Below are 22,989 nucleotides of genomic sequence, written 5' to 3' on the forward strand. Positions count from 1 at the left end.
GCCTCCCCCAAGAGCAGCAGCGAGTGCACAGCTGTTAGGCCAGATGCATTCCAGGAAATTGTAGCTTCTTACAACATAACCTAGGCCAGTAAAATTCCAAGAAAAGCTTTCTTGTCCACACAGGCAAGAAATATGGCTAGCAAGTGTTTGATCAGAATGCAACATGACTGAGCAATTATTTTCAAGTGTGATCAAGCTGGAAGGTTTCAACGTTTTTCCATCCTCTTAAGTACCTCCTCTGGCCCAAGAACAGGAAAAACATTACAATTCCTATCTGAGAAGCACACAAACAAATGGCACTGCTGCTGGAGGCTGCAGCCTGGCTTGCTTTGCAGGGCCCATTATCTCAGGCACCCCAGTGGCTGCCAAGAGCCAGGTGGAGTCTGAGGTACAGACACACCCATAAGGATGTGGCCAACAAACACCAAAGCGTTCTACACAAAAGCTGCTGCAGAGCTGGCACACCACACCAATTTTTCTTTAACTGCTGACTAGAATGGAACATATTTCTCATGCCATTCCAACAACAAGATCACTGCAGACTTCTGTGTGTTGGCTTGGTACCACAGACCTAGTGCTACCAGAACTGCTTTTTACTGTAAAACTGTAAGCCTCTTCCATAAAATTAAGTTTTGCTTTCTGTGCAAATAATTTCTATAGAGTAAAAGTTTACAGCTCAGTGTCTTTTAAAACTGTACATAACTTTATTTAGTAGCAATATACATCTAATCAAGCAATTAAGGGCAGGCCTAGAAATTTATAGTGTTATTTGCAACTAATCAACCTGCATTTTTTACAATACATTTGTATTGTAAAATAATACATTTCCAGAACTCAGTGTTTTATAGCTACTTCCACTCACACATTCAGCACCCCTAGTTTTGAACCAACTCTCTGGTAACCACCCAGTTACGACACCACTGAGGCAACAACTTCCTTTTCAGATCAAGGATCACAGGCAGTTGATTTCAGAGTGCTTGCAGAAATGCTGTAACAGAGTGTAACTTGAAGAATATGATTCCTGCAATTCTTTGATGATAAAACTGACTCCTAAATTTAATATTAAATAAAAATTATTTCAATACAATCATACCCACTGTAAGACACTGAACTATTGGAAGGGCCATCCAGCCCAAACTCGAGAACACCGCTATCTGCAGGACTTACCTACTCTTACTGTCACCTACAAACAGTGCACAGGAAGCGATTTTGTTTTAGTGGTGTTGATACAAAGGTTATCCCATCAGAAGCTCAAAATGAGAATTCATTTTAAAATTTCTCTTTCTTACGGGAGCTTGCAAAGTGCATCAGCAATTAACAATTCCTATCACTTCTCCCACTTTGCTGTGTGAAAAGGCTCAGAACTCGTCTTACAAATTGCTCTTTTGAAGATCAAAGGGAAGCCGAATTTGTCTCTGTGTGCTCTGGATGAGTTTGTAATTTACTGGAACTTTCAGAGAAGGCTTGGCAGCACACTCGTTTGACAGCCCCGGGGCACAGGATTCAGGGGAGCTCTGTGACTCTTCCCTTCTGAGTTCCTTCCTTAGCTTTAATTGGCACCTCATTAGAAATTAATGAAAATGACATCCTCTGTTCTTCCTGCTCCGGGCGTAGAATGCTACAAAAAGGCCCATCACAATTCATAACACATTCAATTTATACAGCAATGGCTCTTAAGCATTATTTATGAGATGTGAATTTCTTGTCAGCAGTTAGTAACTTGAACACAGTGGAAGAAGAATGAAAAAAGATCTTGAGAGTATGTGTGTATGAAAACAAACAAATCTTTCTACATCTGAAAAATGTTGTGTTTGAATTGCTGGAACTCCCTTCTCAGTAGTGAATTGTTGTTCTTCACAGCAAAGCCCTGCAGCATTGTCAAATCTGTCTAGAATTACATGTAGTGTCAAGGGAACGAGCTCAGCATCATCACCTCCCTCTGGACAGGGCTTGCAGGAGACAGGAGAGCCAGTACAGCAGCCTCCCAAAGATCTCTGAGCTGGTGTAAAGCACCAGTCACTCTCTCTGTCTCCTTTCCAAAAAGGCTGTGCCTTGTTGGACAAGTCCCAGTTAACCGGATCAGTATTTGCAGATACAGCTACATTAAAACACTGTTCAGTATGTATATATTCTCCTTTCTACTATGTCTCACTAAAAATCTCACTAGAGGATTCATCAGGACAAATCATCAAAAAATAAGATGATTTCTAGTACTTTTAACATTAGGACAAGAAGATACACAACAGGAAACAAATAAATTGTTGGTCTGTGGAGTTAATTTGGATTTTAACAAGGCTGTTTCGGACACAGCTTTGGATCAACATTTTATGCTTTAAATCCTTTTTCCTTACATCCAAGCAAATGCACCCACTCATCATTCTGAAGATGGTGTCTGCCTTTTTATTGATCCTGATATCAGATTTTTTTCTTAATGTTTAAGACTGGGAGGAGTTTCCCCCAATTTTTCCCATTGCTTTAGTTCAGGATTAAGACGCCAAGAATTTAATAGCAGTGGCTCAAAACTCAGTTCAAACAATGTTCTATGCTGACCATTACTTTTGAAGAGTGTATGTGCTTATTTTACACCAGTTGATTCTATCTCATCACCTCCACCTGACCACACATCATTCATTACCTGTGCTTCACATTAGGACAGAAAAGTATAACTCAGTCATGTGGATTTAGGAAATATTTTAAACAAAGACCAATTTGACAGATTTGTTCTACTGCATTTCCATCACGTCCTCCCAGGGTTTTTGAATGGGCTTGTCATTCATGACCTAAAGCAACCTTATTTTACAGACAGCAGGGCAGGCTAGCAAGAATGGTTTCTCAGGCAGCATCTTTAAAACTGACCAGAGACACATGCTACTGATCATTGGTAAAGCAGTTTGGGTGATGTGAAGCTGAGGTGCCCAGGGTGGCTCAGTGGTAGCATTTGGCTTGCTTCTTATTAATCTGACTATTAAAGGTAAGTGGCACAGGGTATGCCCACATTCACATCACATCAGAGCACAGATAACAAACCCTTACTGCCCACAGTATTAATGAAACACTGTACCTGCACAGAAACCAAAGATTTCCAGTTTTTTTCAGGCCTCTTGGACACATGGAAATAGACTCCTGCCTTCTATTTCCTCATTAAAAGTACAGAATAGAAATTTTTATAATACAAACTATAAACTGTGTAGAATGTAATACAGGAATGCAAATTTTCATCTCCTCACTTATTGCTGAGGAATTCAGAATTTTTTCCACATTCATCTTTTATTAACACATTTTATGAACTTTAACAGAAGTATTTCCATAAAGCTATATATATCCAGTAGAAGAAAATTAAAGAATAATCCCTACAACATTTATATTACAACAGTATTTAATTACAGAACTACTTCATGAAAACTTGAGAGGAACCAGCCAAATGTATCTTAATCCAGTTTACAGAAAAAAAGGCAGGTCTTATATAATTTTAAAAACATTACTGATCAATGAAGGGCTTTTCAAAAGTTGCTTTCAACTTAATTGCTCTTACATAGCTCCAATACTGCAGAATGCAAGAAAGATTAATGATGTTACATAATGGTTAAGCAATCATTTATCCAATCCACCCCAAAACTCAAACTCTCCCACTATTTGGGACCATTCTGCTATCTCAGTCAGGTGCCTGTGAGCAGCCTCAGTCGTTATATACTTGACTATAGCACACCAAGAACACAAATTCCTGCCTCTACCATGCTGAGCAGAAAGAGCCATACTAAAATGTGTCATTGATAGCCCTGAATTTCTTCAGTTTGATAAAAATGTTACCAGACACTTCAAAGTATCATGACACATGATTTCCATAACAGCAATTTCAACATTACAGCTTTTGATTTCATGTTTGGTGGCTTCACATATCATGTAAGTTCTGTGCCAGTGCTCCAATATCAAAACAAAGCCTTATCTCATGTCCAAAAGAGCCCAAAACAACAGTAATCTCTAGAGCCAGAAGACAGACAGATGTTGAAGAAGAGAACAAAGCATAACCCAAAATCTTTGCAGCTTTCTATCGCTTCTCTTCACCTGGCATATGGTACTCAGTATAGGATTATCTGTCTTTGTAAAACTACCTTAGCCCACCCTTCCTCTCCACATTGCTGCTCAGAAGGACATGCCTTCTCTCCAGATAATGGTTTTAACACAATATGTTGTATTTCACAAGTGCAACATGAATTGCACCTATCATCTGCGCAGATCCTTTGGAAATTATTCCCTGCCTGAAATACAATGGAGTAACTGAAACAAACTTCTCCAAATGTATCAATAAAAGCACTGTCAGAGAGTTCAGTGCAACCTTCAATACATGATTATATGAAAAAATAATTAGCAGGTAAAATTACCACATGCCATTATCACTGGGTCTAACAAGCACATTTAAACCAGTTAAGAACACAATTGTTCCATGAAGGAGAGAGCATCTCATTTGGAATCCAGTCACATTAATTATTGTTTCAGAAAGATTATTTGCATTTAATATGAAACCCCAAATTAGCTGCCTGCACGGGATTATTGTCTTCAATTCAACTACCTGAACAGTGTCATCAACTTTGGAAAAGCCAAGTTGGATGATTTTAAGTGTATGGTGAACAATAAGTCTTCCCCACACAAACTGTGAGACTGCAAATATTTTCTGCTTGAGGGGGTTTTTGGATTTAAGTTTTTAATATTTATGTAATTATAACATGCAGAAGCAGCTACTGACCTATGTTTTACACCCTATAGAAACCTTCTTTGCATATTGATGTGCTTTGTGCTTCTTCTCCTGCCAAGTGAGTATGATGCCCTTCCTGCCTCACAGAGAACTTCTGAAGCTGAATTCATTAATATCTGGCATCTCTTGAGACAAGGCAGTACATCAAGGCCAAAGTTTTAAAGGGGAAATTGGTGGAACTAATTACAACTTTTTGCTACCAATGCAAGCTATAGCTTCTGTTTAAAGCATCTTTGCAAGGTGAAAAACACAAGTGTTCTCTGTATTTCCATGTGTGACCCAGACCTGAGCATGGCTGCATTCGAAAGCCGGGTGCTACTGCCAAGCTGTACTCACCACAGCGACACGATCCCAGCTCCTGCTGTACTAGTTCCAGTTTTGTTTGGCACTGGAAGCATCGACGTCTACTCTTCTGTTTGGATCGACTGGTTTCTTCAGGCCTGTCATTACTGTCATCCAGTAGCCGTGGCCGTTTCACAGGAGAAGCCTCACTCTCCGACTGTGAATCTGTTGTATTCACAACAAATATTTTAGGAAAAATATTAGAATTTCCTTGCTGAGGCATCCCTTTAGACAGACTGAAGGTATATTGCTTTCAGCTGGTATATTGCTTTCAGCTGGGGTCACCACCAAGCAGTGTGATACCTCCCATTCTATTGTATATGCATGTTTTCTTAACAACCAAAATGAGCATCAAGTAAAGGACAAATTATCTTTGTTCCCTATAACAACCCCTCCTGCTATCAATACTGAGTATAAAGTGAGCTGATTAGCTTCCTTCCAGCCTTGGCTGGGTCATATGGAGATACATGTAGAGCATACACCACCCTAAACAATTGCAGGCTTCATCTGTCATCTCATTTATTTTCTCCTGCACTGCCTTCAGTGTCCCCACACAAACTAACTGAAGTGATTGAAAACAACTGAGCACAGGTTTGACCTATTTCCTCCCTGGGCAGGAGGGGGATTTTTCAAGCACAGCATGTAAATTGTATCTCTTATGACTGAAGGCAGTACATGAAAGCACCATACCGTGCTTCCCTCTCTTTCCACATGGATAACAATTTAAATGTAAATTAGTATACACCAACAATACAAGCCCAAACAAAATAAGCATGATCTGTACATACATCCTATAAATTCCAAATGCCCAGCCATTTCTAAAGTATTAGTCAGAATACTATTTGCATTAATAACTTCATAAATTTTGGCTTGTAAGAAAATGGTGCGTGGAAAGTCCTTAGGAGTTAAAGTTTATAACAGTTTTACTTCAGGTAGCATAGTGCCATTTTTTTTTTACAGTGGAAAGTGTACTGACAAGGGTTCTAGAGTAGCACATGGAATGCACAGTGAGATGCCCAAGCCTTGTTTTTATGGCATGTCAGAGACATGACATTTCAGTGGATCTGCTGCTCTGCAAACCAAGTCAGGCCAGAAAAGACATTTTCCCTTCCCAGATCTCTGCACAGTAGAATCAGTGCTGTATTTCTTTGTAATACAAACTGCAAATAAATCTAATCCAAACTGTACTAAAAATTAAATTGTTGGTTGCAGTGCTGCAAGGAGCTGCTGAAAGACATTACTGCAATCAGTCAGTATTCTACTGCATGATTGTAAGCAAGGGAAAAAAAAAGCCCATTAGCTGAGTTAAATTCCTTTACAACAAACAATAATCCAACAAATAACAGGTTAAATCTATCTTTTTGCCAGGATGATAACCCATTGAACATGTCTGTACCATTATTCTAAGATTCCATTGCTTATGTCTGCTTTGTGCTGTCCTGGATTAGGCAGGAAAAGGCAACTGCCATGGATAGAACCCTGTCCATAACCTTGTTGTGTCAGCTATCTTACCTGAGCCACTGCTGATCAACATCAGGACTTTCCTTGAGTAAACACCTAAAGGAGTCAGACTTGGAATATGTGGTAGCTTCTCCCTTTGGGGACGCTCTGTTAACTTCTCCTGGTTCCTCACATGCAATACAGACTAATTCACATTTCTTACCTGTGTTTCAGCCCTTGTGGCACTGTGTTTTTCCTGTTGTACCCCACTGTTTACAGCCATTACAAATAAACACCTTGCCTCACTGAGGCCTACTTTGTTTCTGTCATACTGCTCTTAATATATGCTGAAAATGTGCCTGGCTTTCCAACAAGCATAAAGCTTCTGTATCTCACATTTTATACAAGAGTGAACTGCTTTCTGCACTGCATATAGGTGATAAGTTTTTATTAAGCTGCAATGATTTTATCTGATGTGTGCCTCAAGACAGCCACCTTTTTGATCAGTGTCACAGATTACAATTTACACCTTACAAAATACATATATTAGGCCTAAACTAACATTCAGTACATAATGTACTCCACCTCTGCATGCCTGGCTGTGCAGGAACCTTGGCAAGGAAAAGAAAGTAGTACATAATGCATTAATACAGCTATGGAACAACTAGTCCTGTCTTAAATCTCTGGAGATAACAGTTCAAGGGAAAGATCCTCTGAACAGACTGCCTGACTCCCTGAACAGAGATCCCAACTCATACTCCAAGGCCAGCAGTCCTGTCCCATGGACACTTGTTTTCAGAGTGCCTAGAACACCAGGCTAGCCTGGGGTGTACAAGGACACCCCCTCCAACAGGCAGATTCTGTCCTGTGAGCTGGCTGACTCAGCGTGCACCAAAACCTGCTCCAGCCCACCCTGCTGCCCCAAATGGAGGATGTACATCATTTGCAGTTTATTCACTACTCAGATACACCGCCAGTATGGAACAGCTGCCCCCCCATCTTTGCTTCTGGAAATAGAAGCCATTCTAGTAGTTCTCAGAAGCAAATTTGGTATTCTGAATTATGCTGATGGAAACCATAGTGGTCTGCTGATCCTGAAGTCCAATTCATGGCGTGAGTCAAGCAGTGTCTAATAAGTTAATGAAACCATATGCCTTAATGAGAAAAACAGCTACCTCAAGTCAGGCTAGTAGTACTACAAATGAAAATACCTAATCACACACTTTCAGTTAATTGGTAACGACTAACTGAATATTAACATGAGTTGTTCATTATCACAGAAATTATAGATATCTCATTTTTTACAGTGTGTATGTCTCTGCCATAAGCTAAACCACTTAGCACTGAGGCAAACTCAACCTGGCTCTCAGGGACAGCACCATTTCTGTGACCACAGATTGCCCAGGGCCTTGAACACAAGAGTCCAAGCTAATACTCATCACAAACCAGACCCATAGCTCACACACTTCCATCTTCCCATGGGCAAGTACAATGAGCAAGGAGAAAGCACAGAGCAGAAATCAGACCTTTTAGAGTCAGTCCTGTGTGCATTTCTTCCAGATCACATTGCTTTTTGTGATCCTGACCCATGCAGTACAGGACACAAGATACATCTTCCAGCACCTGGAATCTTGCAACCTTAAAGTTCAAAGATCTGATAGCAAATGAAATTGTCATACATAGCTTTACTACCTGGAGTGCAACTGAAAAAAAAACCCCTAGGAATATAGGCTGAAGTGCTGCAACTAGAATCAAGAGTAAATGCCCAGCACGAACCTTTAAACAACCAACAAAGGCTACAGTGAAGAGGATTCTCTCAGCCAGTGACTGACAGTGACTTTTCTCAGAAAGTTGGTTAATTCAACAACATTTACTTCTTTCTTTGCTTGTATGAAACATTTTCCATGCTCAGCTTGCATTTTATTATTGCACCTAAACCAACAAATACTCAGTCCCACAGCAAAACAAAAATACTCTTCTTTTACCCACAGATGTCAAAAATCATAAAACTTCTCTATAAAAATGAACAATAAGGACGAGAAATTCCCAAAATTTCAGGAAGAAACTGCTCAGCACAGTAACTGTCATTGATACATTCCCACTGCAAATTTAATTCTGAGTTAAGAAGCAAGGATTCTTCTAACTGATATCTGATGGTAGAGATCTTTCTAATTGTGTCTCAAACTCCCATTTGAAATGAAAGAACAAAGAAGTTCAGTTAGGCAAGGCTGAAACTGGAAGCTTGTCTGGAATCAATAAGCAGAGCAGTGTTCTTAAAACTGTTATGTCATGAACAGAGACTCACATTTGTTCCTCACTGTCCCTGTTCTCATGTACATTACTCATGTTCTCCCCTCAAAATTTTTCCAAGAAAATGGTGCCTGAGCTGATTCTCACTCCCTTACTCTCCAGCCTTGGAGGAGTTTGCAGGCTGCATGCAGATGGCTTCAGTTCCGATCATGATGGCTCCTCCATGGCATTTGGGGGGAGAGTGGGATGCTCTAGGCCAAACAGAGACATGGGCTAACAAAATTCACAGGGAAGGAGGAAGAATGGAAGAGATGGAAAAATCATAAGAAAAAGAGGATCTCTCCTGTGCAGCTGCTTTCTTCAAGATGAATCTGTTTAATCTCTGGTTTCATGACAGCTTTTGAGGCACTCAATCAGGTTTTTTTCTTATCACAAAGAACCCATCACACAGACTGGCATTTATGATCTCAGCTGTCTGTGCAAACACCAGAACAAGCAGTCTTTAATGAAACCTCAAACATAACTGCTATCTCCCCTGAAACTATTTTAGAAGCAGCTTAAGCTGTTAAAACCTCTGTCCATGAAGAAACTTGCATAGTCACAGACAATAACAATGTAACATGGATTAACTAAAATTTGAGCAATAGCTTGTTGCCAATTTCTAGGGTTTTTTTTTTCTTCTTAAAAATTCATTATTCTGTTCTTAGACGAGGGATTACTTAACTGGCTGGCATGTTGATTATGCATTCAAAATTTCATCTAGAAAAAAATGCCTCCATACAAATCTTCCCTATCACATTTACCAGAATCGTAATTTAAAATAATCTCTCTAGTTCAAATGAATCTAAAATTAACCCAGTGGTTCCAAAACCCTTTTGTTTGTTGACTATTAATAAAAAAAAATAGAAAATCAAGATTAACACCTCATAAGCCAAGTCTGACAACTGTGACCGCCTCAGTCCCTCCCTGTTGCTGCACAGTGCTGTGAAAAATGTTATTCTGAAACTCTGGTATTTCACTGAAATGAACATCTTATCTTTTCTTCTCACACAATCGTGACTGCATCGCAAGGCTGTGCACCTCTTTGGAAGCACTACCACTCATAAGAAATGTATTTCTTTTGTGAATCCACCTCAGGGTTTTTTTTAAAACACTACAGACAGTTGTCTCAAAAATATCTTACATAAGCCCTTTGGTAATATTTAACCACACAACCTCTTTTCTAGTATCATTGCAGGGCCCTTAGCATCATTATTTCACCGATTTATTTTTTCCCCTCCATAGAGTTTAAAAGCAACAGCACTAAAACTCAATGTCCCTAAACAATGTGGAATAGAGAGACCACATGGGAACAGTCTCTATAGAACTCACATCCCATCAGTTGCTTCTTTGCCTCAGGAGGCTCTCCATGAAATCACACTGGAGACTATAAATAACACCCATAAGTTGTATTACATAAGTTATTATTTCTCATCCATCACCAAAACCATGCAACAGTAGTTGTTTCCAGCTCTAATGAGTAAAAACAACCAATAAAACCCTCCCACAACTTTCAGCCTAGCTGTTTGAGACACATAAGTGGGGGAATTGCTGCAAAATGTTCCAAATGTGAAACATTACTGATGTGATTCAAACTCTTGACAGAAAAATTCTCCTTCCCCCTTTGCAACAGAGCTAAGAAAAAGGATCCCATTACAGACTTGAAGTATTGTATTAATTAAAAAAAACCCCAAAACAAACAATCAAACAAACAAACCCTCAAAAAACAAAAAAAGGAACTTAGCATGTATACTGCTTTGGGTGTAAATGGTACTTTCGTGTTCGACAACAGCGTGGCTTCATTTTTCCAAAATGAGAGCTGGCACACATGACATGTGTTGCTAGAAAAGAGGATATACATATACATGTGTCTATGCATGTGAGTGAATGGGTATTAATTATTATGATTTCAGGAAAACAGACAAGTGTGGGGGCATAACCATATGTCCAGTTTGGTAACATTCCACTTGCACATAAGAAAAGGCTTTCTTACTGCAGGGGAGGTCTGACACTGGCGCAAGTTGCCCAGATGGGTTTTTGGGAGCTCCATCCATGAAGGTACTCAAAACCTGACTGGACACAGGCTCCAGCCTGCTCTAGGTGACTCTGCTCTAAGCAGGGAGGTTGGATCAGCCTCCTGAGCTCTCTCCCACCCTCAGCCTTTTTTACTTCTAAGATTCATGAACAGGAAAATAAAATTTAAAATTATATATTAATTCCTTCCCACTATTCAATTTTTGTTTTCCTTTAAACCCATATTGCCAGTATTGTCACCTGGAAAGAGGAAGTGTAACTTAATGAGGGTGCTAACTACCATCTCTAATGAAACAGAAGAGACTAATCTAATGAATGCTGAAAATGTATGAGAAATAGTGAACCACATAGGCATCTGCATGCATTTTAGCTAAGTTATAATTACAAAAAGTGTGAAAATGGCTATTATCCTTTCCTGTCAATAAAATTCGTAATTGTTAAATTTCGTGAAAAGCTAATTAGTTTTCATCTTGTATTTAGGCTCCCATACTACATCTGTGTTACATTTAAGTTTTTGCATTACTTCCCCCATACTCTTTGATGTCAGCATGTCTTTAGTTAAATGAAATGTTAATTTATTTCTCAAACATTTGTACTTATATACCAGATTGATTCAAACAAGCACATATCTAAATGTATTCAGGCACCTGTACCGTACAGTTCCTTTGATGGATTAACTTCAGGCATTTCAATTAGTTAGAACATTTCCTGAGGCAATGACCACCTCTACTGCTGCTGGCTGACAGAAGAATTTTGTTTGTTTAGAAAACTACATGAGTGGGGTTCCTTTCCTGAATTACACCCATGGGAGAAGCCTGCAAGCCTCCAGAGCCACAAGAGATGAGTTTGTGAAGAGAGAACAGGTTGGACAGTCCAGGCCTGCTGTTCATCTCATGCTCTAAGGGTCGACACCTGAAGAATGTGTTTAAGAACAGCTGCTGACAGCAACATCATACACACTCAGTGACTGCTGGTATGTACAGGCATGAGGCTGAATTCTCATTCCCCTGATTACTGGGGACAGTTGATGCAGGGTAGAAGCTTGATACTATTCTAAGGATGCTAAGGGAAGCTGGTTTAGGTTGTTGGTGGGGGTTTTTGCAATGGCTCACAAGCAGCATCTCATCTTCATATATTCAGACTATTATAAATCATGAACCTTGAAAAGGCCAGAAGAGAAAAAGGACCACAACACTAAACTCAAAAAAATTACAAAAAAAATATTCTATGGTGTCAATTTGAACTTCTTTTCTCATTATTAAATAATGTACTTTAATAGTTCAGGGTTAGGGCTGGGAGAGGGACAAAGGCTGATTCTGGTGACACTTGAAGTTAGAGAATGAATGACATCCTAAGTGGCCTGAATAATCAGAACAGGATTATTAAGTGAAAGGATAATGCACACTACAAATAGCTAAATGGAAGAACAAGACACAAGTAGAAAGAAAAAAGGCATAACACTAATACACATGAAGAACCTATGAAGACAAATCATGAACATCCTGGCCATTCCTCACACCTTAAGACTACTTAGTAGTACTCAAATATGCATATTTATATATCTGAATATGTATATAGAAATACACACAAATAAGCTCACACTGGTCCTGATAAAATAGGAAACTTGAAAGCATTCAGCAATATCATAGGTTTGGTTTTGCTGACTTTAATGAGAACCTCCTTATGCTTTGTGAAATTCTCTAAAATATGATTAGCAAGAATAGATAATATTATAAATATTTCATATTTGCTAGTCAGCTCCAGCATGCATAAATAAGCGGTGCTGCTCTGCTTCCAAATCCTAGTGGTATACTCCAGCTATGTCCTCATCAATCAGATGGTATACAGTATTCAGGAAGGTAATTCTTCAAACTAATAGCCTAAAACAAGTTCTATATAGAAAATATTTGCTCTGTTATTTTTCATTCATACACAGAGTTTTCCTTAGTAGACCCTTCCCCCATTGGTATAATGAGGGTTTTCCAAGGCTACGAGAGATATTCAGAAGAGGAATTGTAAAGAACTCTTGCCTGCTAGCAGTGAAAAAAATACTTACCAATATTTATCTTTCAAAAAACTAATTTTTCTTTTAAGTGCAGAACTTCAGTGATGTCATTATAACAGAAATCTTGCAATGAGAGACTATAGCTCCAAGGATTGTACCTGATTAATGTCAAGGAAAAAACCCTAAGAACTCTTGTATTTTGATAAAAATTTTCCTGAATGCATTTGTGAGAAGGTACATTCTGAAATGTACAGCTAATCCATCTTCAAACTTGGTTTTAATTCCATTACTTTAAATAAACCTTAACAACTTATATTATATAGTTTATATTTTGACTGTGTTACTTTTTCTAGCAAGTTCTTTTTTTTTGGTGGGGGGAACAACCAACTCTGGCATAGGACAGAATTCCTGTACACCTGATTGGTGTCTACAGTACACCAGAAGTCAGGCTGGTTTACCAGGTAGTTCTTACTGTTTGGAAAGATGTTTGGGAAGCTTCTACACAAACCTGAACCAAAGACCAGGGAGAGGAAGAACAGATCAGTAAAACTAGGAGGATACAACAGTATACTGTTGTATCTTATATCCTGCACTGTCTTGTATCTTATATCCAGCTCCTTTTCAATCCTGTTTGCTCCAAGGTGTTGCCCTCAAAGTTCATGTTACAGAAATAATTTGGTACAGAAAAAGGATATCACTTGTATGTTCCCAGAACTCTCACAAACAACTTCCTCACTTTCTAGGAAGTTACATTTTCCCCTTGTATGTTCAACAGACTAAAGAATACTTCCAAAAGGCTTTTAAATTACCTTCATCTATTTTTGAAGTCCTTATGAAAACTATAATCTAAATGGAAACACTGAAAACTTGTTCTTAGAAGTTGTCTGATGCTCACTGAAATAATTAGTCAGAATAGAGAACTTCACAAAAGACTCAGGTGAAACCTTTGGGGCACTCACATCAAAAAGTACAGCAGGAATCTGATCATGGATTTGCTCCCTGCAAGTCACATGTGTTTTAAAGTAGTAAAAACAACAAAACAACCTGAATTTAAAAGTGAATGTAAGTAGCTATTTGTTTCAAATCTATTTCAGGCCAGTTATTTAATGCTTAACTTAATTTTAAAAATCTCCAGTGCAGTAAAGTAACAGTTTTAAAATTACAAATTATAAGTTAATAATTATAAATTTAAAATTATCTGTATCATTTGCTAAAGCATACCTGTAAGGAAGCTGTCTGATCTGAACAAATCAGATCAAGAAGCTGACTGCTGAGGTAAAATCAATTCAATTCTTCAACCTGACAGGAGCCAGGTCTTTAAAGTTAATGATCTCAACTATTCTTTGTGACATTCTCCATACTGTCAAAATTAAAGCAAACTCTAGGCTCCCCAAATCCTCTTCCAGTAGAGTGTAGGTGAGAAATGCAAGACATACAACCCTGATTTCTTTACCCTTGAAATTAAAGGGGATGTGCTTTGTTTAAAGTTATGATATGTCACAGACATCTTTTGTGAAAATCCTTTTAATTAGGATTTTTCCTTCTGAGAAGCTGAGGCCTCAGAACCAAAATGTAAACAATGGTTATCTGCTGCTGTGGAATGCAACAGGTGGATCTGTGATTGGTCTCGTGTGGATGTTTTGATTCAGTGACCAGTCATGGCAGAGCTGGCTCTCTCTCTCGGTCAGAACCAGCTGCTTTTGTTATCATTCTTTCCTATTCTATTCTTAGCTTAGGTAGCCTTCTGGAAACTTTTCCTTCTTTTTCTTTTTAGTATAGTTATAATGTAATATATATATATATATATAATAAAATAATAAATCAAGCCTTCTGAACATGGAGTCAACGTTCTCGTCTCTCACCTCACCCGAAAACCCCAGTGAACATCATCACAATGATATGCAATTTTTCCAGCAGTCTGTGGTTATAAAACAAGGAGTTCAGAACTCTAGGGAGAGCAATGTTAAGTAAGGGTAATAGATGTATATTCTTTCATAGTATATACCTACCGTCAGAGCTCACTTAATTGACCATAGAGATCTTGAGAGTTCGGAAAACTAAACATGGCATGAAACCACTAAAAAATAATCAAGGTAAAGCTGTTTCATTTTAATCAAAATATACATAAAGGACATAATATTCACTCTTCAGTTTCAACAAACTGAAGACAAATTCTTTGTCATAATTCCCTAAGACTTTGGTAAAAAGAGGTGATAATATCTGAATTTTAAAAGACAATGACTTTTAAATTGCATAGTTTTGTATTTGGCAACAATTTCACCAACCAGCCCATAGAGAAAATGCAGTGAGAAGATGTTGAGGGCAGCAGTATATGTTTTTTTCAGGACAGGAGAGTCTCATTTACAAAAGCACAGGTCATTTGTCAGCTCATGGCCCAAGAGAATGCCGCTGCATGGACTGCTCTCCCAGATCTTTGCTTTGCCTTCCCAACCCTCCCACCTTTCCAAGAGTCTCTCTCCTGGCTCTTCTCCACAAAGCTTGAAGTGCTTGAGGCACTAAATGCTTGCCTGTACTTCCAGACCTCAGTTCTCATTAAGTGCTACGAATGCTACTGAGGTTAGACTAAGTATCTCTCAGACTCATATCATATTTTTTTTCCATTAGTGTCACTGAAAAAATTAGGTTAGAAGGGATTTCTGGAGGTCATGCAGTCCAGCCTCCTGCGCAGTGCAGAGTAAAACATCAAAGAAATTGGATCAGGTTGCTCAGGGCCTGGTGCATTTTCAAAAATTTTCAAAGACTAAGACTTCACAGCCTCTGTGGCTACCTGTTCCAGTGCCAACTAGAGGGGAAAAATCTCTTCCCTTAATCAGCCAGCTATACTGTTCCTAACACAGTTAATCCACACAGTGTTTATTCCTATCATCTGGTACCTTTAGTTTGACATTCAAAATAATTTCCTTATTGGCTGACAATTCAATGTGAACTCCTCTCAAGAGATCATCCTGCCCTACTGACCCAAGTACATTTTCCTCCAAGTTGTTCTTTTTCATGGGACTCAGAATTTGGAACTTAAAACAGATGAAAAATTTGAAACAAAAGCAGCAAAAAGAGATAAAGAAATGTGAAAGCTGAGAAATGGACTTACACAAACCCAGAAAGTCTTAAAGGGGTTATTTAGTGAAGTATAAAAAAGTTTCAAGGGCTTATCTGAACTGCACAAAGGATAAAAGAAGACGAATTTGGGTGATTTGAGAGGATAAATAAAGTTAGTGGGAATAACAGTTTAAGCACTTGGAGGACATTTTTTGTTAGGATGCTGAACTTGAACTGACCTCAGAGTGGGGAGAACTGTGAGGTACACAGAGGTGTGTATGTGTCAGCACTTGCTGGGAGGTTACACAGGCCAGGAGGCCCTTCTTCCCCAGCCACAGAGAGATTCTGATTACTGTGTTTTACTTCTATTTTACTGGGTTGGGGTTTTTTCCTCCCCACCACGGAAAAAATGGTTGATTCTTATAAACTATGAACCTCTGAATAACCAAAATCTACCTGAATTATTGCACATTTCTGCCACTCACACCAGCATATACCAAATCCCTCTTTCTGCATGACATCGTGTCCTGGTTTCCACTGGAATTTTCTTCATAGTAGCTGGTACAGTGCTGTGCTTTGAATTTGGGATGAGAATAATGTTGATAACACACTGATGTTTTAGATGTTGCTAAGCAGTGTTTACACAGAGTAAAGGGCTTTTCAGTTTCTCATCTCACCCCACCAGTGAGAAGGGCTGGAGGGCACAATAAGCTGGGAGGGGACACAGCCAGGACAGCTGACCCCCACTGTCCAAAGGGGTGTTCCATACCTTATGGTGTCATGATCAGCATATAAACCAGGGGGAAACCGGTCAGGGGAAACTGGTCAGGGGCTGCGGCTCAGGAACTGGATGGCAAAACTTGGTTATTTCTCTCTCCTTTTTGCTATTTTCCTTTTTTTATGATTTATTATTATTTTAATTATTAAACAGTTCTTAAACCCAGGAGTTTCCTTTCTTGGAGATCATGTTCTGCCTTACATGGTCTTAAGAGAATTGATCTCAGTTAGTAGGGGTTTTGGGACTATAATGTTATAAAATGGGAAACATTAATAACCATGTAAGTTATCATGTTTATCTATTTATCTTATTCCACAACATTAATTTTATTTCTTAAAGCCAACAGTCCTTTCAAGAATGACTACAACAGACGGGTAAGAAAAAGGAGTTAATCCTAAATAAAAATTACTGGCATGTCTGTTAAGTATTTGTAATTTATCTATACAGCATGTGAAAGAGGGCTTTCACAGCCACGATACATTTTTAATCCCTTTGGCCACCTCAGCTATCTAGCTTCCTCACTTGATGATCAATGCAAAGAAAAGGTACACCTAGGAGGCACTAAGTGTGAAAGTTAATTTCAAAGTAATACTGTGAAAAGTTTCCATTCATCTTACTTTAGTGTACTTTAACACAGCAGCAAAAGTATTCCTGTCCTAATATCATAAGATGATAGAAAAATAATCTATTTATTTTATCCTGCCTGTACTGAATAGACAGGGACAGGAGTCACTGTTTTCATATGCTGTCATGCTGCTGCATATCTTTTCATTTCTGAATGCTGTGTTTTTTCCACGACTTGGAAGAAAATTCTCTTCAAAAGTAAACAGCATGAGTGATTAATGTATGAACTATGAAGATGCTTGCAAAACTTCTGTTTAGTTCAAAGCAAATACAGACTAAAATTCAAGGCATTTTTTTCACTGCAGTTTAGTAAAGCAATGATTTAGACGTCTAGCACAGAAATGTGCTAGACTGTGACAGATAAAAATCAAGAAAGACTTTTTTACAAAAAAAAAATATTACCAATTATTGTGTGCTAACAAGCTCTTATAAACCTTCCCAGGAACAGCTGAAGTTTTCAAACTCAGAGGCAAGGATCATCACAGCTATAGCTGACTTTTAACAAACTTTTTGATGTATTGACCCCAAACCCATCTCTTTGGATTCTCCAACTAACTCAATTAATCTAAAATCATGGGATGTCTTCAGTGTAAAAGAAAGTTCAGGTGAACCATATCCACTATTTTTAATGAACAAGGAGGGCCTTGTAAAGCTGAGAAAGGCAATAGTGGAAATAAATCACAAAATTAGAGCAAGTCCTTAATTTTGTTTACTGCTATGACTATTATGATCCTTACCACTAGGAAGATTTTAATCTACAATAATCATAACACTTAGAGAAGGCTCCTAGGTAACCAGGAGGAGAGGAAACCAATCTGTCCATCCAGATAGATATGGGAGCACGGAACAGACAATCCAGCATGTCACAGAAGTAGGCAATAAGCTGAGGCAGTAAAAAGCCATCACCATCCATCATCAGATCACAGTTTGGTGTCATCCCCCAGCCTCCATCAGCTCCTGCCACATCAGTGCCAGTCCCAGGCACTTCATCCTGTTTGTAATTGCTGATGAGCAGCAATAAGGCCTCCATGCCTCAGCTCCCGTCCGTTCCACTTCAGCACCCACCTATTAGGTTGTAACTTTTATTTACAGCCTTGCTTGATGTGCTGCTCTATTAGTGCAGCTGGAAACTGAGCAGAGGGAGGGGGAAGAGCATCCCTAATGGGCACTATTATTGCTAGGGCTGGGTGATTTACTATGCTGCTCAAAGGCTGTTCTATCATCACTTTCCTGTTGGTGAGAGAGCTCCAAGAAGGCTGGATTTCAACACAATGCCCTCCAGAAGTCAAACACTAAAGAACACCTTAATAGTCCCTTGAAACACCAATGAAAAACAGACCTCAAAGTTGGTTTAGTGCTATAAAGCCCTCTTCAGCAATCTTTTGTGTATTTTTTGCTCAGGAGCTTAACACTTTGGAGCAATTAAAAAAGAAAATCTAATTAGTGGTGTATGAGGTCCTTTTGTCCTTACTCAACACATAAAGATTGATTAAAGAAATGATCATATCAATATAATGATCTCATGGTTTTAGCTCAGGTTCAAAATCTGTGTACTTCTATTTTCATAAACTGACCTTCCTACAACTCCTCAAAGGCTGTCCTCTCAATTGTGGAGGTTCAACCTCAATGTATTTGGATTCCTGGCACCGTAACAAGTAAGCACATATCTTAGTACAAGAACATCAATACATTCATAACTTCAAAAAGGACCACAGCCCTGTTTAAGCACTTTACTCAAGGAGTGAAATAATTATTTCCATCTTCTAGACTCAAATTTTAAACTAGAAAACACACAGAGAAGAGACATAGTCTCATCTTGTACAATATAAACACCATCACACCAATCTACAACAGATATTCGCATCAAATGTGAGCTATCTACACATATAACTATACAAAATATTACAGATGCACATCTCTGATGAACTGCTACTGAGAAATAAAGTACTTAAAACCTCACCAACTTTATGAATATAATGTATGAATTGATTGTATCATTACCACATTTTATCTGCCTGTTTCTACCACCTTCTCTGCTGCACAATTAAAAGTTAAGTGAGCATACTCAGAGAGTTCCATCAATTTTTTCCAGGTTCCTTTAAGCTGCATAAAAATGTTATAAAATCTGGCTGTTTAGAGTTGTGTAGTAAATCATCATTAAAGTTGTACAGCAGAAAAACAAGAGTAATATGCTACTTGTTACTGCAATTTCCCAACATGGGCACCTGATACAAATGGGATGTGGATGCCTGTACTAGAGGAAGCCTCCCAGTACCTGCCATCAATCATCACATTACCCAACCATTAGGAAACAAATCAAAATGCATAATAAGCTATACACTGGGCCACACAGCCCCATCTTTCTGCCTACAAAATCTTCAGACTGCCAGTGCTCAGAAGCCTTTGAGGCATCATCCAAACTAATGATTGCAAGGCTTTATTCATTTTTTTCATTATAATCCCTGTCCTGTGGGTACACTGGAATAGAAATACTTTTACCACAGCGATGATTCTGGTGAACAGAAGGAAAATCTCCACTATTTGGTGTCATAATACTACTTTTTATCAGAACAGCTCTTACAGCATGCAGGTTGACAAGTACATTAGGTAAAATCTCTTTTTTCTCTATGAGAACTTCTCCTTTACCTTGGCAGATTTATTGTTTTGATCTTTCTTCAATTGTTACATTCATGCTGATAAAATATGAAAGGTTTATCTCCTTCCTTAATATTCTGATGGAAACTTACATATAAAATAAGTAGGTCAATTTTCTAATTTTCTGTCTCAAATGCTGATCTAGGGAACTTTGGGGAAAAACTATGCTTGAAGGGTGAACAGAACTACACAGATAAAATCCAATGCAACATTTTTTCCTCAAAGCCCTTCCAAGCATAAGAAACATAGGATACTTAAAGAAAATAGGCTTATAAACAATGTGTAGTGTTGACAAATACTACTTGCATCATTTAAGTAGCTTCTTGGGAAGGTGAAGTGATTCTAGTGTGAAAGAATGTGCTGGTTTTGGCTGGGATAGAGTTAATTTTCTTCACAGTAGATAATGGGGCTGTGTTTTGGCCTTGTGGTTAAACCCTGACAAATGTTCACCTACACAGTATGCTGCTCATGCCTGAAGATGTCACAGCATTTCTGGGTAATATTTTGTAGCCAATGTTTTCTTGTCAATTCCCATGACAACATGGTAATCTATTTTAAAGATGAAAGTTTGCTGAAAATTCAAGATCTGGAGAAGAAGAATAACTCCTGGTACCAGGTTTATTTGTGTAAGGGACTATAAAGATAATATGTAGATTACTGAGCAAATAATGTAAGAACCACAGGGGAAATTGAGGTAATTCAAAAACAGTAGATTTAGCTGACTGAAGATTAAAGTTGTAGTATCAAATTAAGGCTATCTCCTCCTTTTCTCGCAAAACACACTAAATGAAAAACATACAAGCATGTACAGACCAAACAAGAGCACAAACTAAAAATAAAAGAACTACTGAGTGAAGTTAGCCAAGTCATTTTTCAGTATGTCTTGTGCTTTCATCCGCTTTTCTCCAAGGAGCTTTTACTGGTGCCATTTCACACTCCAAATAATGAACTTACATTTCTTTTTGCTAAGCACGCACACACAAAAATTTCCAACAGTACTCTCAGTTTACTGCATCTGTAGCACCACAGCAAGCTTTTCAATTACTCTGCCATGAAAACCAGCTAAACATTAAAACAGCTAACATATAAAGAAAATACAATTTAGAAATACCGTGAGCAAAGCAGATTCGTTTTCAAGGGATAGAGTGGCAAACATTCCATCTTGTTTAGATACACATCCATGGCTACTCAGGAAAGAAAATCGAGTCTCCCTGTTTTGAAGAACTATCTTCCAGTTCCAAACTCAGTTCTTTGGCAAAAAACACTCACTGTCATAGATTATCATGTGCTACTTGAGAAGTCTGCCTCTGCAGCAAGAGCAAACTAATGAAGCTTCTCTGTAAACCTTCCTTCACTGCAGAACAAGCCAACTTGTATCACCACACATCTGCTGCAAGCTAACAACACTCACCTATGGAACAACTACAGCTCAGCTCAAACAGTAACTAGAAAGACATTTTCAAAGAATGACTTCAGAGGAAACTTCCCTTGAATTCATTAAAGAGCAAGGGCCCTTACTCAAACTGGAATACCCTTCCTTTCTGCACATAAATGCAAATATAGGCAAAAATTATTTTGGAAACACCGACTGAGAGAACATTACCACCACCTACACACCCGCCGCTCCCCAGGAGATTATGGCTTCCAAGAGTGGTCCTGGTGGAAAGAATCGTGTGAGTTCTCCTTAATCCACACAAAACCAAAGCCTGCAGAAGACTCGAGCCAGCGCAGGTAACTTGGCTGCCTGACTGAATGAGTGCAGGTGTGGTTCTTCAGGACAGATCTGATTCAGAAGCAGTGACTTCAGCCTGGCAATGACCTAACAAGTCACTCCTAATACCAGCTCTGTGAGACATTATCCATCTACATCCTGCATATAGAAATAAAGGCATCAAAAGGACCCAAAGCAGGTAAAATTTAGTCTCAAAGCAAAGATCAGCTGTCTATACTGCATCTTCAATCAGGGAAAGTCAATGTACTCAGAACAGTTTTCTACTCAATACTTTGCATTTCAAGGGCAGGATTCCCAGAACACTGGCACAATCATTAGACTTGAACTGATTACTCCTGTACGTCTTGTTTTTACAAAGACTAACTGAAAACAGAATGTATTTATAGAATTATGTTTAACAGGATTCTCAGATGAACTATCTGGCATACTAATCCTTTTATATGTACATTTCTGTCAGCAAAGTAACAATATTTATTTTCATTTGGCATTTGCCAGGTATGGTTATTACCCTTTTCTTTTAAACTATAACTGCTAAATATAATGCAAAACCTAATTTCTTTATCCCACAAAACACATACCTGAGTCACAAGATCTTTTGGTTGGTGTGGTTAACGAGGCATGAGCTGTACCTGTGCATGGCCCACCTGGAAACAGAGAAGATTGTATGTCTCAAAACACCACCTATATTTAACATTTACAACCACATCAAGATTATACTTAAGAACATAAAAAACATGGAGGAGCACTTGTCTTTGGAGAGCACATATGGAAGTAGTTCTACTCAGTACTTTTTTCCCAGTTGAATGTGAATGTCTGGTGGTAAAAAAAAAAGATGAAAAGTTGGGACAAAGTTACACTTTTAAAATATACTTTATAAATATTTCAAGAGGCATTTTTAGGAAAATATACACCGTAATTGCAATGCTAGAAATGTATTTAAGTGACCCACAAGTGACACAAGGGACAAAGTGATCACTTCTCTGATATCAAATCTTGCTACTGACTCCAGTGAGATAACAACTTTGCCTCTGATCTTGTTCTCATTATGTGTTCTAAGTGTGGCACAAGTATATGCTAACAAGCTCTTTTCCATGTTTAAGGTTCTTCAGCTCTGGACTCTTGCCCACTCATCTGGTATCTGCTTGGTAGCAAATTGCTTTCTGCCTTTTTCTTAACATGCATCATCTTTGAGGAGTTCTCCAGAGATCTTGTTAAAATAGCAACCAATTGAATGTACACAATGACTTGCAGGAAAAATAAATAAATAAAAATAAACTCCATGC

The 22,989-nt window shown here is 38.5% G+C and overlaps 1 protein-coding gene across 2 annotated transcripts in view; it reads right to left on the reverse strand.

Annotated features, from left to right (window-relative positions):
* Positions 1-22,989, reverse strand: part of ZFAND3 (zinc finger AN1-type containing 3) — a 134,388-nt gene that overhangs the window by 14,453 nt on the left and 96,946 nt on the right. For both annotated transcript variants that reach the window (XM_030945297.1, XM_030945298.1), the window contains 2 exons: positions 22,285-22,350; positions 5,087-5,257 (listed from right to left, as the gene is read on the reverse strand). In XM_030945297.1, the coding sequence (XP_030801157.1) occupies positions 5,087-5,257; positions 22,285-22,350 (237 nt within the window). The remainder of the gene's footprint in view (positions 1-5,086; positions 5,258-22,284; positions 22,351-22,989) is intronic.

This window comes from Camarhynchus parvulus, chromosome 3 (genome assembly GCF_901933205.1).
Source record: "Camarhynchus parvulus chromosome 3, STF_HiC, whole genome shotgun sequence".
Classification (NCBI taxonomy): Eukaryota; Metazoa; Chordata; class Aves; order Passeriformes; family Thraupidae; genus Camarhynchus; species Camarhynchus parvulus.